Below are 14,616 nucleotides of genomic sequence, written 5' to 3'. Positions count from 1 at the left end.
CTTCTTAGGACAGGGCTTGGATTCTCAGAGACACCTGATGACTGCCCAGCCTTTGTGGGGACGTGGGGCCCCTTCTGGGTGCACAGACACCGTCAGGCAAGCGGGCGGCTGGGCCCCAGGGGTGGCATCGGTCATGAGCTGTGATGGGGTCCGCACAGCCGTTTTGCGGCCGTGATGGCCTCCCCTGGTGAAGCTGTCTGGCCTGCGCGTGGACAGGGGTCATCCTGGGCGGTGTGTCCCTGGTGCCTGCCATCCGTGGGTGCGGGAGATGCCAGAGTGAGAGCTCTTGGGTCCATGAGAATGGCCAGGCTCCTGGCAGGCCCTGCAGACGGCCTCACTGACCGGTGTTCTGGAAGATAAAGCAATCTGCTTGCTTGATTATTTAGGCACCCTTTAAGATGTCTCAGGAGAAAATGTACGGCTTGTTTAAGAAGCAAAATAAAACGTTACACCCAGTGTTGCCTGGTGTGTTTCAGGGATGGAGGCGCAGAGTGAGTGCCAACCTCTCGATGCTCAGGGGACCTGGGTGCGTCCAGGGCCTTGGGCTCCGTGTCACTGCAGTGCACCTTCCAGTTGGCACCATTTCTATGGCGACCTGCCCGGGGCTGGGTCTGAGCACCGGAATGGATTGGAGGCCTGGGGCACGCTTCACGCTTCGCGGAGATGGCGGCGAGGGCCCTGCCCCCGTGTGATGTGCGGGGTGGCCCGGGGTTGGGGGAGCTGGGCAGGATGGAGCCGTCCCGTCGTTTGTGCAGCGGCCCGGCCGGCTCCCTCGAGTGAGAGGGGTCGGCTTGGGTCACCTTGGCTTCCCCGGCTTCTCTGCGCGCCGTGGGCTGGGTCACTTGCAGCCTCTGTTTTCTTGCTTCCCTCTGGCACTTCCGGGGGCAGCTGTGGGCGTGGCCGGGGCCCGGCAGGCACGGACCCTTCGTGGGGTCTGACCGGGGCTCCCGCTGCTGCTGTGCATTCCTCCCCCTGCCTGCCTTTGGCCTGACCGTCGGGACCCTTGGTCTGTCCCCTGGGTGCAGGTGCTGGGGTGTGGCCGGTGAGCGCTGTGGGTGGGGTGAGGGCTGGGTCCGCTTCCAGAGGCCCGAGAGCAGACATGGCCCCGGGCTCCCCACCCGGACGAAGTGCTGTCGAGCACCTGGGGGCTCCCAGCAGCCCTGGTGAGCTGGGGACGACCAGCCCGGGAGGCCTTAGGGCCGAGTCCTCGATGGATGCCCCTAGGCTCAAGAGGGGGGTCACTGTGGTGTCCGCGGGTGCTCGGCACAAAGGGCGTCACTCGGGGTGAGCTGCCCAGTGCCCGGGGGCCTCGCAGAGCGGGACTGACCCCACGGACCCCAACCCCTGAGCTCCCCCAGCCCCCTGGAATGTGGCCCCGGCCCGGGGGCCCAGGGTATCCCCGAAACATGGGGAGGGACAGCTTGCTGTGCATCGGGGGCTGGTGGCCTCTCGCTGGGCCGTGTCCAGCAGGTGGCACCCCTGCCCTGGCTGCGCCGTGCGGACACGTGGACGGGGCGGAGACGGGTCCGCGCTCCCGTGTCTGTTGATTCCGCGCGTGCACTCGTGTGTTTTAGGGGCTGACACGGGAGGTACTGGCTGATGTGAGAAGCGTGCTTTCTTAGAACGTGGGAGCAGCCCTCTCTGCTCTGGGCCAGGCTGACTGGAGGCTCTCGACCCCCAGCCCCACGGGACAGCCGAGCGCGGGAGGTGGGTGGGCTGTGCAGGGTCCGCAGGCTGACCGGCCACCACCTGTCTTGCAGTGAATGAGTTCACGGTCATCAGGAAGAAGTTCCGCTGCCCCTACTGCAGCTTCTCGGCCATGCACCAGTGCATCCTCAAGAGACACATGCGCTCCCACACGGGCGAGCGGCCCTACCCCTGCGAGATCTGCGGGAAGAAGTTCACGCGGCGCGAGCACATGAAGCGGCACACGCTGGTGAGCGGGCGCAGGGCCGCGTGGGGCCGGCATGTGGCTAGTGGGGGCTCGGCGTGGGTCAGCATGGGGTCATCATGGGGTCAGCGTGCGGTCAGCGCAGGGTCGGTCCAGGGCACGCTCTGCATGGGGCTGCGGTGTCCGGGCAGGATGGGGCCCTGGGCTGTCCAGGATGCCACGGGAAGCCCTGAAGTGGGGTCCGCCCGGCAGTGGGAAAGACCAGGACAGCGGGGAGGCACCCCAAGCCCACATCCCTCCTGAGCAGCTCTGCCCCCGGCCCCAGGTGCAGAAGGGCAGGTGAGCACATCGCCCCGCAGCCCCACTCCTCAGCTTCCCCTTTGGGACCCCCTCTGCTCCAGCCCGGCCTCTGCAGGTGCTCCCTAACCTGCCAGGACCCTGCCCCTGCCCCCCGGCTCCTGCCACGTGGCCACTTCCTCCGTGCCCCACCCTGCAGTTGCCGTGGGACCCTGGCCTCTCTCCCCAGCAGCCCCTGGAAGGTTCTGACGGCCTGGCTCGCAGCTCAGGAACAGGTGCTGCGCAGAGGAATTTGCTTGGCCAGGAAGTAATAGAAAAGGTCACCCTTGAAACAGGGAGGCAGATTCATCAAAACACAGCGTGAGGAACTCTTGGGTGGGTGAGAAACGAGGGAGGCCAGGCGGCTGGGGCATGGGTGGGGAGAGGACGCTGGGGTGATGTCATGAGTGAGGGGGCCTCAGGGCCACACGGGCTGGGCCGGACCCCCGCAGCACCCTGATCCTCTGACCAGCAGGAGGGGTGGAGGGGCCACATCCCTGCGGCGAGGGGGGCCGAGGCGAGACCTCAGGGGTGGCCCCAACGGGGTGAGCCACGCGAGGGAGCGAGGGACAGCCCACGGCCTGGGCCTCATTTGGGGCTGGGCTCCCCGGGGAGGCTCCCTGAGGCCAGGTGGAAAAGCTGGAGGGGGAGGCAGCCCTCGGAGCCAGGGCCCAGGCTGGCGGACTCCCCCCGACGGGCAGGTTTGCAGGGCTGGGAGGCAGCTGAACCTCCCCTGACGGCAGAAGGGCAGCTTGTTCCTGCCCCACCCGCCCCGGGAGGCTTAGCCAGGGGGCAGGGGGTGGGTGGGCAGTCTCAGCAGCCGCCTCCCTGTGGAGCCGAGTTCTGGGTCTCCACGGCGCCCACATCCTTCCCCGCCCATCCATGTGTTCACTGGGACGAGTGTCCAGCCATCTGGTCCTGGAGGACAGGCTCCGTGGCTCCCTGGGAGCTGTCCCCACTGCCCAGCCCTGCTGTGACCGGACTGGGGTCCCGGAAGCCCTGGGTTTAAAATGTAACAAATGAAAAAGACCCAGGAAGGGTCCCGGGAGCCGAGTGACTTGAGGCTTCGTTTCTGGAATCAGAACCTGTGAGGCGGCCCAGCTCCTCCTGACGTCCGGCCAGGGCGCATCCGGCCTCTCGCCTGCCTAGGCTGGTTGGCAGCAGTCGTAGGTCCTCGTGGTCGGGTTTCAGGGAAGGCTGTGACGGGGCAGACGTTCACGGTGGTCTGCGGGACCGCTGAGCTGGGAAGCCAAGGGCGCTCGGCCAGGCCCGTCGGTTGGAGAATTCAGAAAGGCAGGAGGCAGCATTCAAGCAGCAATCACGGTCCCCCTGAGACCCCCGACCCTGCCGCCCCGCGGGCTGGGCACTCAGCCCAGCTCCCGGCTGTCCTGACGGCTTCCCAGAAGGCAGGTGCCTCGAGTCCCTCTCGGTCACTGCTGTCCTGGGCTCCCATCACCTGTGCCCCCAGGCCCCCCAGGCCCAAGCCGGGAGCCGCCAGAGCCCTGGCCATCCCCTCATGGGGCAAAAGCGGGGGGCGGGCAGAGGTGAGCGCTCTGCCTGCTTCGCTGGGAGGTGTGGGGGCGGCAAGCCTCCGGGGTGGGGGGGCACGGCCGGCCTAGTGCCCAGCAGCCCTCTGGGTGGGGGGAGTTCTGGCGGCACCTGCAGTTCTGCGTGTTCCGGCTTTGTGCAGCGGCCCCCGGCCAGGGCTAGGGGTCTGAGCAGCCTAGCAGACTGCCCCCACCCACCCACATCTCAGCTTCTGGGCCACCCAGACCTCCCCCTCCACTCACTAACAGTACGTGCCCCCGCACTGACCATCATCCCCCCGCACTGACCGCCATCCCCCCTGCACTGACCTTCGTCCCCCACACTGACCATCGTCCCCCCGCACTGACCACCGTCCCCCCGCACTGACCGCCATCCCCCACACTGACCACCGTCCCCCACACTGACCGCCATCCTCCGCACTGACCATCGTCCCCCCGCACTGACCATCGTCCCCCCACATTGACCATCGTCCCCCCTCACTGACCGCTGTCCCCCCGCACTGACCGCCATCCCCCCGTCCCCCCGCACTGACCATCGTCCCCCAACACTGACCATCGTCCCCCCGCACTGACCGCTGTCCCCCCGCAGGTGCACAGCAAGGACAAGAAGTACGTGTGCAAGCTGTGTAGCCGCGTGTTCATGTCGGCCGCCAGCGTGGGCATCAAGCACGGCTCGCGGCGCCACGGCGTGTGTGCCGACTGCGCGGGTGGCGGCGGGGCCGGGCCCCTGGATGGCGGCGGCGCCGAGGGCTCTCCTGAGCTGTTCGCGGGCGACGGGCCGTACCTGGAGGACCCCGAGGACCCACGCGGCGAGGGCGAAGAGGAGCTGGGCGAGGACGAGGACGACGTGGGCCTGGCCCCCGAGGACGCACTACTGGGGGACGACAGGGAGGTCGAGGACTCGCCGCGGGGGCCTCGCAGCCCTGCCGGGGGCACCGACAAGGACTTCACCTGGATCTCCTAGGCTGGGCCGGGCACTGGGCCGCGGCCGCCCCCGCCTGCGTGCGCCCCGGGCCCCCTTCACCTGCTCTCCCCCACCCCTCGAGGACACCCGGGGCTCATAGGCGGGCGCTGCCCCAGCGAGTGGGGCTGGGGACGCGCGTGGGGCGGGTCTGAGCCCAGGGAGAGCCCTTGTCACCTCCCCCAGCAGGGGCGCGGGGCGGGCATCAGGGGTGCCCAGGACGCACCGGTCTGGCGTCGGACGCGCCGTGACGTGTGGTCCGGAAAGGGCCAGCGCTGGCTGTGGTCCCAAGTGTGGCCCCGAGGCCCGGGTCCGGGAGCTGTTAGGAGAGTTCTCCTCACCCTGGGCCCGTCCAGGGCCGAGTCCCCCCGCCTCCGCTCCCCCTTCTCAGCAGTGGGGTCACTGCTGGCGGCTGCCACTGCCCCCGCCCTCGAGGGCTGTGCCGTCCGGTGGCAGCCTGCGAGATCCAGGTCTGGCGTCCAGAAAGCCCCGCGGCCCCCCCGCCTCTGGGCTTTGGTGCTCAACACACAGCAGCAGCCGACCTCGGCCCGGGTGCCCAGGTGCTACCCACCCCCGAGGCAGCTGGGCAGGGGGCCCAGGTGCTACCCCCCCCCCCGAGGCAGCTGGGCAGGGGCCCAGGTGCTCCCACCGTAGGGGCCTCCTCTTTCTTTGTGTGCACTTCTCTGGGCCGGCTCGCCCCTCCGCCCCTCCCGTCCTGCCGTGCCCAGGCCACTCCTGCTGACCGCTCCGGGCGGCTTGCCTTCGTTGCTGCTCACGCCGCCTGCGGGGGCCGCCCCTCCCCAGGTGCTCGGGCCCCAGTTCCGTGAGTAGCTAAGGAAACTGAGGCTGGCACGTGACATGGTTCTGTTTGGCGTTATCTTTCCCGCTCGACCACACTCGCAGACGTGTCTTTCCTTTGGTTTCTTCCCAAGCCCCCTCGCCGTCTTTTAAACACGCTTACGACCCCTTCTCTATCTTTTTTCTGAGAAGCCGGGGTCCCGCCGTGTGCTGTGAGGACACTGTGGGCCCAACCCCGGCCCGTCTCCCTTTCAGGCTCATGACACGTACATTCCATCCCCTCCACCCGCCTCGCTTGGGAGCCGCTGCGGGACACCGTGCCAGGGCCCCTTGGGTGCTGAGCTAGAGCCGAAGGAGACGCTGGCTTGATTTTCTCTCTCCCCACAGCCTGCAAGCCGAGTGGCTTTACTGCATTTCTCCCGGGTCCCATCTACTCTTTCTAGGTGGAGAAAGGCAAACCCCACAGAACCCTCCTTAGTAAGTGGCTGGCTGCGTGGACACGGACGGGTGCTGTCCTTGAAGCCCTGCCCGGGGAGGAGTCGCAGCGTCATTTTCTGTTTTGCCTTGTTTTAAACATAGCCACCTTTCTCTCAGTCAGAAGAGGGCTGCCCTCCCATCCTCAGCTGGGGACGCTGCGAACTCCTCAACGCCGGCATACTTAGGGAAGGGCCGGGCCGGGCCGGGGGCAGGAGCCCAGGGCAGGTTGGGGTGCCTCCGGGGCCGGTGCCCCGGTCTGCCTTTCACAGTGGGGCTCCCCACTGTGTACCTTTCCCCCACTTTCTAACCCCTTTTATAAACAGACTTACTTTCTTATCAAATGCGTTTGGAAACCAGACCTTTGCTGCCAAGCGTCTCTGGGTTTTGTACGGGGCCACCTCTCAGCCCGCCGCCCGCGCCCCGGGCCACCTTTGCGCCACACTCAGGACCTGCTCACTCCCGCTCTGGACCGTCCTGGCTGACTTTTAACGGGGCCCTCAGTGCCACAAGGGCATTTTCTTCCTCAAAACAATACCCTGGAAAACCGAGGGTCCCACCTCCCGCCCCCGAGCCCCGTGTGTTCACTATTCTCGTGTGCGGTTAACTCGAGAGCTGGATTTCAGAGATGCAGGCGAACACATCGCCTCCAGAGGCGTGGAGGGAAAGACGTGTAACGAAGGTTTCTTTTTTAACGTGATCTTTTTTTTCCCCCAAATCAATGTTTAAACTAATAAATATTTTTTTATGAAGCGGAAAAGCGTGTAGATCACATCTCACATTTTGTACCTTTCCGTCTGTGTGCGTCTGTGTTTGGTGTCTGCAACGCCGATGTGGGACGCGGTCCATCAGGCGGCAAGGTCTTTGGGGGTGGGGGAGGGGCGGGGAACCAAGATTTTGTATCAAGCTCTGGATCCTGACCGGGTTGTATGCTTGAACTCTGGGTTTGGGAACAGTCACAACACTGCCAGGACTGGATAGGGACCTCAACTGAAAGAACACAGCTACTGCTTCCAACTTTGCACATCTTCCTTTTTAAAAAAGAGAACTCTGAAAAAATGCAAAAACTGGAACTTTTTGCAATATTATATGAAATATAATCTTATTTTCGCTCATTCTGTGACATGTGCAACTCTTAAGAAAGCCATACTTAATGGTGTTTTTATTTTTTAGATCCTATATTGTGTTTTGTATGTGGCCCTTTTTAGAACTACTTGTAGTGAGGGCGCTGTGTGTGTGCTTTTCTTAAATATTTATTTTTTCAACATGCTTTCAACCTGTCAACACAAACAAAACAGAAAAAGGGCAGTGTTTGAAGACTGTTGATTTTTTTCTGGGGATAATCTATATTATATCGACTTTATATGAATTACTATAAACCTGTGTTTGTATTGGAGATGCGTTTCATATTTGGGGCGTCTTTTGTAACTGGTCAGTGGGGCATCACGGCCGTCGCCTGCTTCCCCGGAGCCGCCGACGGCCAACAGCGCCTCCTCCCTAGTGGTCCTGAGATTTCTTGTCCGCCGGGCGCACTCCGGGCCCGCCTGTGCGTCTCCTTTCTGTGACGGGATTAGTTAGACTTTCTTGCAAAGCGATCACTTTCAATAAACTGGGAAATTGCTGCTTGAGCAGATGCCTCGTGTGTGTTTCAGACAGCATCTCCTCCTCCGGCCTCACCCTGGGCAGAGGGGGCCAGAGAGTAACCCCCACCCCCAGCCCTCTGTGGCCTGGTTGCTGGCCTCCTGTCTGCCCACCGCCATCCCTGCCCATGGCGGGGTCCCGGCTCCGTGTCCCTCCCCCCAGGAGGCAGACACAGCTTTTGGAAAAATCCCGAATCTTTAATGTTACTCCTCGCCTGGTTCAGCCCAGACGTGAGACACCTGAGCTTGGCAAACACGGTACAAATGTGCACCCGGGCCCTCAAACAGTCAGATTAAGTGCGGGCAGGGGCGCCCCCTCCCCGACACCCCTCAAAGTGCATCGAGGACGGCCCCATGTGGCCCCAAAGCGGGGCCCGTCACACCCCTGACAAGTCCGGGGCCGACAGGTGGGGGGCGGCCACCCCTGGGGACCCCAGGCCAAGGGGACAGCTGTGAGGTCTGGCTTTAGTGCAAAAGGCCAAGAGGCGGGTTTCTTCAGAGGCACTTTGAGTGGTGGGGCCCCCCCCCCCCCCCCCGGTTAGAAAGAAGGCCCTGCAGCTAGGAGAGGCCCCGGCGGGCGGCGCTCAGTCCAGGAAGCGCTGGCAGGCCTTCTTCCAGCGGCAGGCCGTGCACCACAGGTCCCGGTGCTCCACGCCATACACCTTCCGGCACTTCCTGGCGTCACCTCGGGGCTTCCTGGGGGACACATGGGGGGCATGGGGTGCTGTCGGGCCGGGAGCCTCCTGCCCGGTGCCTTCCCCGGCCCCTTCACACACACACGCACCTCGGGTTGGCACCGGGCTTGGCGGGCAGGGCGGGCGCGCAGGCCCTGACCGGGATGGGCTGTGGCTCCGGGTGGACGGGTGCCAGGCAGCCCTGAGAGGAGACACCGCTGTGGCCTCGCGCCCCTCCAGAGCCACCCGAGGCCTCACCCACCTGGCAAGCGGGGCCACTGGCGCACACCTGGGGGGCGGGCAGGGAGCTCAGCACCGGGGGTGGGGGCAGGGCGGGCGGGCGCAGCAGGCTGGGCAGGGCCGGGGGCTCCAGCGGCTCCAGGCGGGGGAAGGCGGGCGGCGCGGAGGCCGTGGGGGACCCCGGGGTCAGGCCAGACAGCCCATCGGTCAGCGAGTCCACGCCGACATCCAGCTCCGTGTAGTAGAAGTCCTCCTCGCCGTCGCTCTGCTCTGGCTCTGCCTGCCGCCTGCTGGGGGGCGGGGGGTGGGGTGCGAGCTGACGCAGGGGCCTGCCTGGTGCCCCCCGCCCCTCCCCCACCCCCGGCCCCGCCGCACCCCAGGTGCACCAGACGGATGTGTCTCTGCATCCCTGACGCCGAGCTCAGCACCTTCCCGCAGCGCTTCCACAGACACTGGAACAGCCCCTGCAGCGAGCTCTGGGTGACAGGGGGCGGTCAGCCTCGGCGCCCCCCACGTCCACCCCGCTCCAAGGGCTGCCCTGGCTCACCTTCCTCTTCCTCAGGGCAGGCTCCCCGAACAGGAAGTGGGCTGCCTCAGGTGGCAGCGGGGGCGACGGGGTAGATGGAGAGGACTGGTCACTGGCCGGGCCCCAGCCCCCATCCCCGCTGCTGCCGCTGCTGCCCGGTGGCCGCACCGGGGCCTCCCTCCGAGACTCCAAGCTGGGCTCTGCGGACACACACACCGGTGCCGGCATCAGGACTTTTGGGGGCCACGGCTGTGCTGCAGACGCTGCTGGCTACGAGTCCCTGAGTGCAAAACCTCCGCCTGTTCACCTGTCCACAGGTGAGCCTGGAGGGCAAAGAACCTCTTGGAGGAGGTAGTGGCCGGGAGGAGCTGACCACGGCAGCCCGGGGACGAGCCTCTCCAGCACAGAGAAGGAAGACCAGAAGAGCACGGGGTGGGGAGCTGCCTGGCCAGCCAGGTGGAGATGGACAGGTCACGGAGGCCTGCAGGCCTGGGGCACTGCAGCTTTGGCCGCAGGGAGGGGCCGTGGGGGTCCTGATGTCGCTTTAGGCCTCAGGAGATGGATGCACTTAGAAGATGGCATTCCAGGTGAGCGGCTCTGCTTGCCCCACAGCAGCTTGTAGGGTCCTGGAGGGACAGTGGTCCTGAGCCCTGCCGGAACCCCCCACCCCAAGCCAGGCCTCTAAGTCTCACCTGTGCTGAAGGCTACAGCCGGGGCCCCCAGCAGGAGGGGGCTGGTGGACAGGCTTGTGAGGGCTGCAGCAGCCATGACCTCGTCCAGCCGGGCTTTTCCTGGGGGGGCTCTGGAGCAGATGGGGATGGGGGGTGGAGGGGTGGGTAGGGCCCAAGAAGTACTCCAGGCCCGTCCCCGTCCCGGCACACGTGCAGGCCTGGGCACGTGTGTGCACCCAGCTCCCTCACTCCAGGAGCCGGGCAGGAGGCCCAGCTCCACCTCCAGCTCGGGTTGCCGAGCTCCAAATCCCCAGGAACCACCGGGAACAAGCCTGGGCTGGGGTCTTTCCAAAGCCCGACTTCTCTGCAGCCTGGGCTTTGTTCCACCGTGGCTCCTTCAGACCCTGCTGCTGGACAGGGGTCTGAGGCCCCGCCGGTGGGGCCAGGCCAGGCCAGCCCTCCCCGCAATCACACATTAACCAGGGTTGTGCAACAGCAGCTGCGGGCCTAGCGCCAGACCTGGGAGGGCGGGAGCAGCCAGCAGCCAGCAGCAGCCAGCGGAGCCTGGGCTCCAAGCACAAGCGGGTCCCTGGGCCCCAGCGGGCAAGGCCAGGGCCCGCCCCCGCCTGCGCAGCCAGCCCGGGGTGTCAGGCACCTGGGAGGGTTTCTCTCTCTGCAGACAGAGCTGGCGAGACAGCCATCAGGGGCCCCGGGATGCCTGGACAGTCGATTCCACGCGGGCCTCACAGCCTCCTGGGCACAGAGGCTGACAGGCGCCCCCTCCCAGTTCTGCGCTCTGGCTCTCAGGGTTTGGGGAGGAACAAGGCATACTGATACATGGGTCATTTCTGCTTAACTCCTCCAGGGCTGGAGAGCCGAAAGGCAAGGACAGAAACCCAGTTCAGGATGCTGACCTGCCCTCCACCGAGGCGCCCCTCGCAGGGGTGGGGTCTGGAAGGCTCCAGCCCGCGCCCCATCCACCACCCCTGCACACACAGGCGCACGGGTGCACACGCCCCCTCGGCCTGGCACGCGAACCCCGGCTCACCTATACCCTGGCACCGGGATGTGCGCCGACGGCGTCGGTGGCCCCGCCGCCCCCGCCCCCGGGGCCCCGAGGTCCGCGGCCCGCGGCTCCGGCTCCTGCGGCAGCGCGAACTCCACGGCAGGGCCCTGCGGACGCGGCCGGCTCAGCGCGGGCAGCGGCCGAGTCCCCACCCCCACCGCCAACCCGACCCGATGGTGCCCGCCCCCAAACTGGCTGCGGCCGGTGCGGCCCCGCCCTCGGCCCCGCCCCCGGCCGCCGCGGCGGGAAGCGCTCCGGGCGCCGGCCCAGCCCCGCCGGACCCACGGACACGCGCGGCGACGCGCCGCCCCCGCCCGCCCCGCCCCGGGGCCCAAAGTTCGTGCAGCCCGACGCCATCTTCGCAGCGGGAACTTTGTCGGCGCCCCCAGCCCGGTACCTGCGGCGGCGCGGGCACCGACACGGGCGCGGCCGCGGGGTCCCGGCCGGCGGCGCGGAGTGGGGGGCGCCCGCAGCCCGGGCCGGGCGCCGGGGGGCGCTCGGCCTCCATGGCCGGCCGGTTACCGAGGCTGCAGCGGCGAGGGCGGACGCTCCGGACGCGGCCCCGGGCCGGGCCGGGCTGGGCCGGGCTGGCCGGGCCACCGACCCCCGCCCTCGATCGGCCGCCGCCCGCGCCGCGCCGCCCGGAGGCTGCCGGCCGGCCCCGCCCCCTCCTCGCCCGAGGCCCCGCCCGCCCCGCGCCCATTGGACCGCCCCGCGCCCATTGGACCGCCCCCCCCGCGCCCATTGGACCGCCCCGCGGCCACACCCCGCCCCTGGCCGGCTGCTCCCGCGCTGGCCGCTCCCGCGCCGCTCCGGGAGGGGGCCCGGATCCTGGCGCCCGCCCGCCCGACGGCCCCCGCCCCGGCGCCCCCGTCGCCGGGGCGGGCCGGCTTCCTCGAGGGATGCCCCTGCGCGAGCTGCCGGACCCGGGAGGAGGCCGCGTCTCCTTGGCGGCCTTCCCGGGAGCAGGTTATTCTTTAACGCACGACTGCCCACCTCCCGCGCCCCTTATGTAACTCCAGGGGCTGGGTGGCGGAGCCTTCCCTGTCGTTCAGGGTTCAGGTCCCACCTTGGGGTAGCCACCCTGTGGGCCGGCTCACCGCTCGGAGGAGCCCCTCGGCCTGAGGACCGCCCGCCAGGGCTTGCCTCCCTCCCCACTCGGTCTTCTGAGCCCGACCAGCCGGCGGCCCCAGGTGACAGGGCGCAGGTACCCAGCACCCCCAGCGGGAGGAAGCCCATTCCCAAGGAGAGGTTTTCACTCCTTCCAGACGCCACCCCGCCAAGCCTCCCAGGCTTTCAAGAAGAGCAGGCTGAGGTATAGCAGTGTTCATGCTCCCTGAGCTGGGGCTTTATTGAGACCCTGCCCTAGAGAGGACATGGCAGCCAGGACCCTAGGGACCCCATAGGCTGACAGCACTGCTATCCGGAATTCGTGCTGTTAGCCGCGTGTGGGGGAGGGGACTCTGTGGGAAGTGAGGGGTCGCACCCCACTCTGGAGGAAGGATCATCTGTACCTGGGTGTTCAGGGCAGAGGGGATGAAGACCCCTCCCCAGGCTTAGACAGGAAGCAGGGGGTCTCCATGCCCTGCACATGTCCTCTCCTGGTAGGAGTTGGAGCTGGGGGGTTCCAGGTGCCCGGGGGCCTCCGTCCCCTGGATGCTCTCATACACGTTTTCCAGGAGGCTCTTGTCCACGCCCAGGCCCCTGAGAGGGAGGACCTCGTAGGCCAGGTCCCTCCCCAGAGCCAAACTCGCTTCCCCACCCTTGGGGCCTGGCTGGTCTGTGGAAGGTCCTGGGTCCCTCCTTTTAGGCCTGCTGATCCTGGAATACAGGATGTCCACCTGGAGAGAGGAAGCCAGTCCAGGGAGGGCTCAGCACCACCCGCTCGGCCGAGGATCTGCCCAGTCCCGCCCACCCTACCTCACACCCTTCACTTCACCTGAGCAGCTGGGGTCGCCTCAGCTTTCCCGTGCTCCAGGCCTCGGGGGCCCCTATCTGTTCCCTTGAGCTTCTGGACACACGCATACTCAGCCCCCACGGGTCTGGCCTCGGGACCGGGCCTGGCACAGCTGCTGGTCAGCTGTGCCCCTGCCCACACCCCAGAGGTGACTGCCAGCCCGGTCCTGGGGATGGCAGCCAGCCCCACGTTGGAATAGGTGGCCTCAGGGCCGGTGGAGGGCGTGACCAGGGGCAGCTCCTGGTGTGGGAAGGCTGCCGGGGGCCTGGACGTCGTGCCTCTGGACGCCTCCAGCCATTGTGGGCGCAGATCCATGCTGGCAGGCTGTGGGGCTGAGGGTGGGGGCAGGGCAGAGATTACTTAGGGGTCCGGGGACGCCTGCCCGCTGCTAGGCCCCAGCCCTTCCACCAGCTCACCTCTGCTGCAGAGCCAGCTGCGGTGCAGCTCGTGCAGTCTGGTGTCCGACTTGCCGAGGGAGCAGTGGTAGGGTCGTCTCAGCAGTGACTGGGGGCAAGGAAGGCTGGCCGGTCCCCTGCTGGCCGCAGGGACACCCTGGCACTCACCGCTTCTGCTGGCATTACACTGCTCTGTGGCCCAGACAGCTGCCTCTGTGCCCGCTTCCTGGGTGCAGGAGGGTCATCAGAGCGGGGAGGCAGAGGTGCGGGTCAGAGGCGTCGGCCTCCGGTCCAAGGCCAGTAGGGACGTGTGTGTGTGTGTGTGTGTGGGCGCTGCCAGAAGGTCCCCCACCCCGTGCTCTGGCTCAGCACACAGGAAACCCCAGGGCTCAGCAGCCCCTCTCTCCTATGGAGGCCGAGGGGACACAGCCTCAGCGCCTACCCTCCCGCCTCTGCGCAGGGGCTGCTGGTGAGGGGTGAGGCATGCTCTGTCTGGCCCCCATGAGGACCTGAGTTGGCAAAGATGACTCAAGTGATGTCCAAGCACGGCCAGTTGAGGAGGGGCAGGGCAGCTGGGACCTGGCCAAGGCCCCACTGTGGTCACTGAGGCCAAACCTGAGAGCCGGGGAGGCCCCCAGGTCACACCCCAGGCTAGCAAGCCACAGGCCACAGACTCACCTACAGCCATGTCCTGCCCAGGCATGGCTCCTGTCCAGGTGATGCCCCCTAGCTGTCCACTACAGAGACTGACCCCCTGGGAGGCTGGAAAGCTGGGGGTCAGCAGGCAGGAAGGGCTGCTTTGGACACTGACCACCCCACCCCTGGCTCTCCATCCCTCCCCTCCAACTGCCCCTGCCATCGGACGTCCGCTGCCTGGAGTCCTGGCACAGGTGCCGGAGGTGAGGGGCCAGCAGCGTGGAGCTATCTCCGAAAGTGGGGGCCAGTCTGCTCAGACCCAGGGAGTGGGCTTTCCTCACCAGAGGGCCCAGGTCCCAATGCCCTGACCTGGTAGGGCCCATTCAGCACCTAGGGTGGCGGGCAGCTTGGGCACCTCGAGCCGCAAGGCCTCGTGTCGCCCTTGGCCCAGCTCCCCACCTAACTTCCTGCCCGTGCACCACGCCGCGTCTTCCCACGCAGCCGCCACGGCAGCCTCACCCACCTGCCGTGGCCCTGCCTGGGGCCTAGACGGGGCTTGGCAGGGGTGTGCTGCGAGCTGGTGCTGATCGGAGGCCCTAAATCCTGTTGTCTCCACCCACGATGCAGTGGGTGCATGTGGGCGACAAAACAGGCGGGCACCGACCCAGGGTGCCAACACCCCCCACCCCACCGGGTCCTCCTGCCTCGATAACGGCGCTCCCTCTTGGCCCCGCACAGCCACGGTCTCCTTCCATCACTGCAGCACCGGGCTCACCTGTCTATGGGTGTCAGGCAATGTGAGGG

The 14,616-nt window shown here is 66.9% G+C and overlaps 3 protein-coding genes across 4 annotated transcripts in view; 1 reads left to right on the top strand and 2 right to left on the bottom strand.

Annotated features, from left to right (window-relative positions):
- Positions 1–7,635, top strand: part of ZBTB46 (zinc finger and BTB domain containing 46) — a 57,202-nt gene extending 49,567 nt beyond the window's left edge. For both annotated transcript variants that reach the window (XM_030841550.2, XM_060284447.1), the window contains exons 4-5: positions 1,761–1,936; positions 4,364–7,635. In XM_030841550.2, coding sequence (XP_030697410.1) covers positions 1,761–1,936; positions 4,364–4,738 — 551 coding nt within the window. In that variant the 3' untranslated portion in view covers positions 4,739–7,635. The remainder of the gene's footprint in view (positions 1–1,760; positions 1,937–4,363) is intronic.
- A 167-nt stretch (positions 7,636–7,802) lies between these two features.
- On the bottom strand, positions 7,803–11,527 carry SLC2A4RG (SLC2A4 regulator). The gene is made up of 8 exons (XM_030841553.3): positions 11,222–11,527; positions 10,807–10,931; positions 9,780–9,889; positions 9,109–9,287; positions 8,937–9,037; positions 8,611–8,848; positions 8,432–8,523; positions 7,803–8,343 (listed from the first exon to the last, which is right to left on the bottom strand). Exons 1-8 carry the CDS (start codon positions 11,525–11,527, stop codon positions 8,232–8,234), a joined length of 1,263 nt encoding a protein of 420 aa, XP_030697413.3. The 3' UTR covers positions 7,803–8,231.
- Positions 11,528–11,732: 205 nt separating this feature from the next.
- On the bottom strand, positions 11,733–13,425 carry LIME1 (Lck interacting transmembrane adaptor 1; the record flags this gene model as incomplete). Its single annotated transcript, XM_030841636.2, has 4 exons — positions 11,733–12,665; positions 12,764–13,113; positions 13,198–13,285; positions 13,345–13,425. Coding segments are annotated over 4 exons (804 nt in total), but the record flags the coding sequence as incomplete, so codon positions are not given.
- Between the last annotated feature and the right edge of the window lie 1,191 nt (positions 13,426–14,616).

Source organism: Globicephala melas, chromosome 15 (genome assembly GCF_963455315.2).
Source record: "Globicephala melas chromosome 15, mGloMel1.2, whole genome shotgun sequence".
Lineage (NCBI taxonomy): Eukaryota > Metazoa > Chordata > Mammalia > Artiodactyla > Delphinidae > Globicephala > Globicephala melas.
Note: the sequence above shows the minus strand (reverse complement) of the source record. Positions and strands in the feature narration are given on the sequence as shown.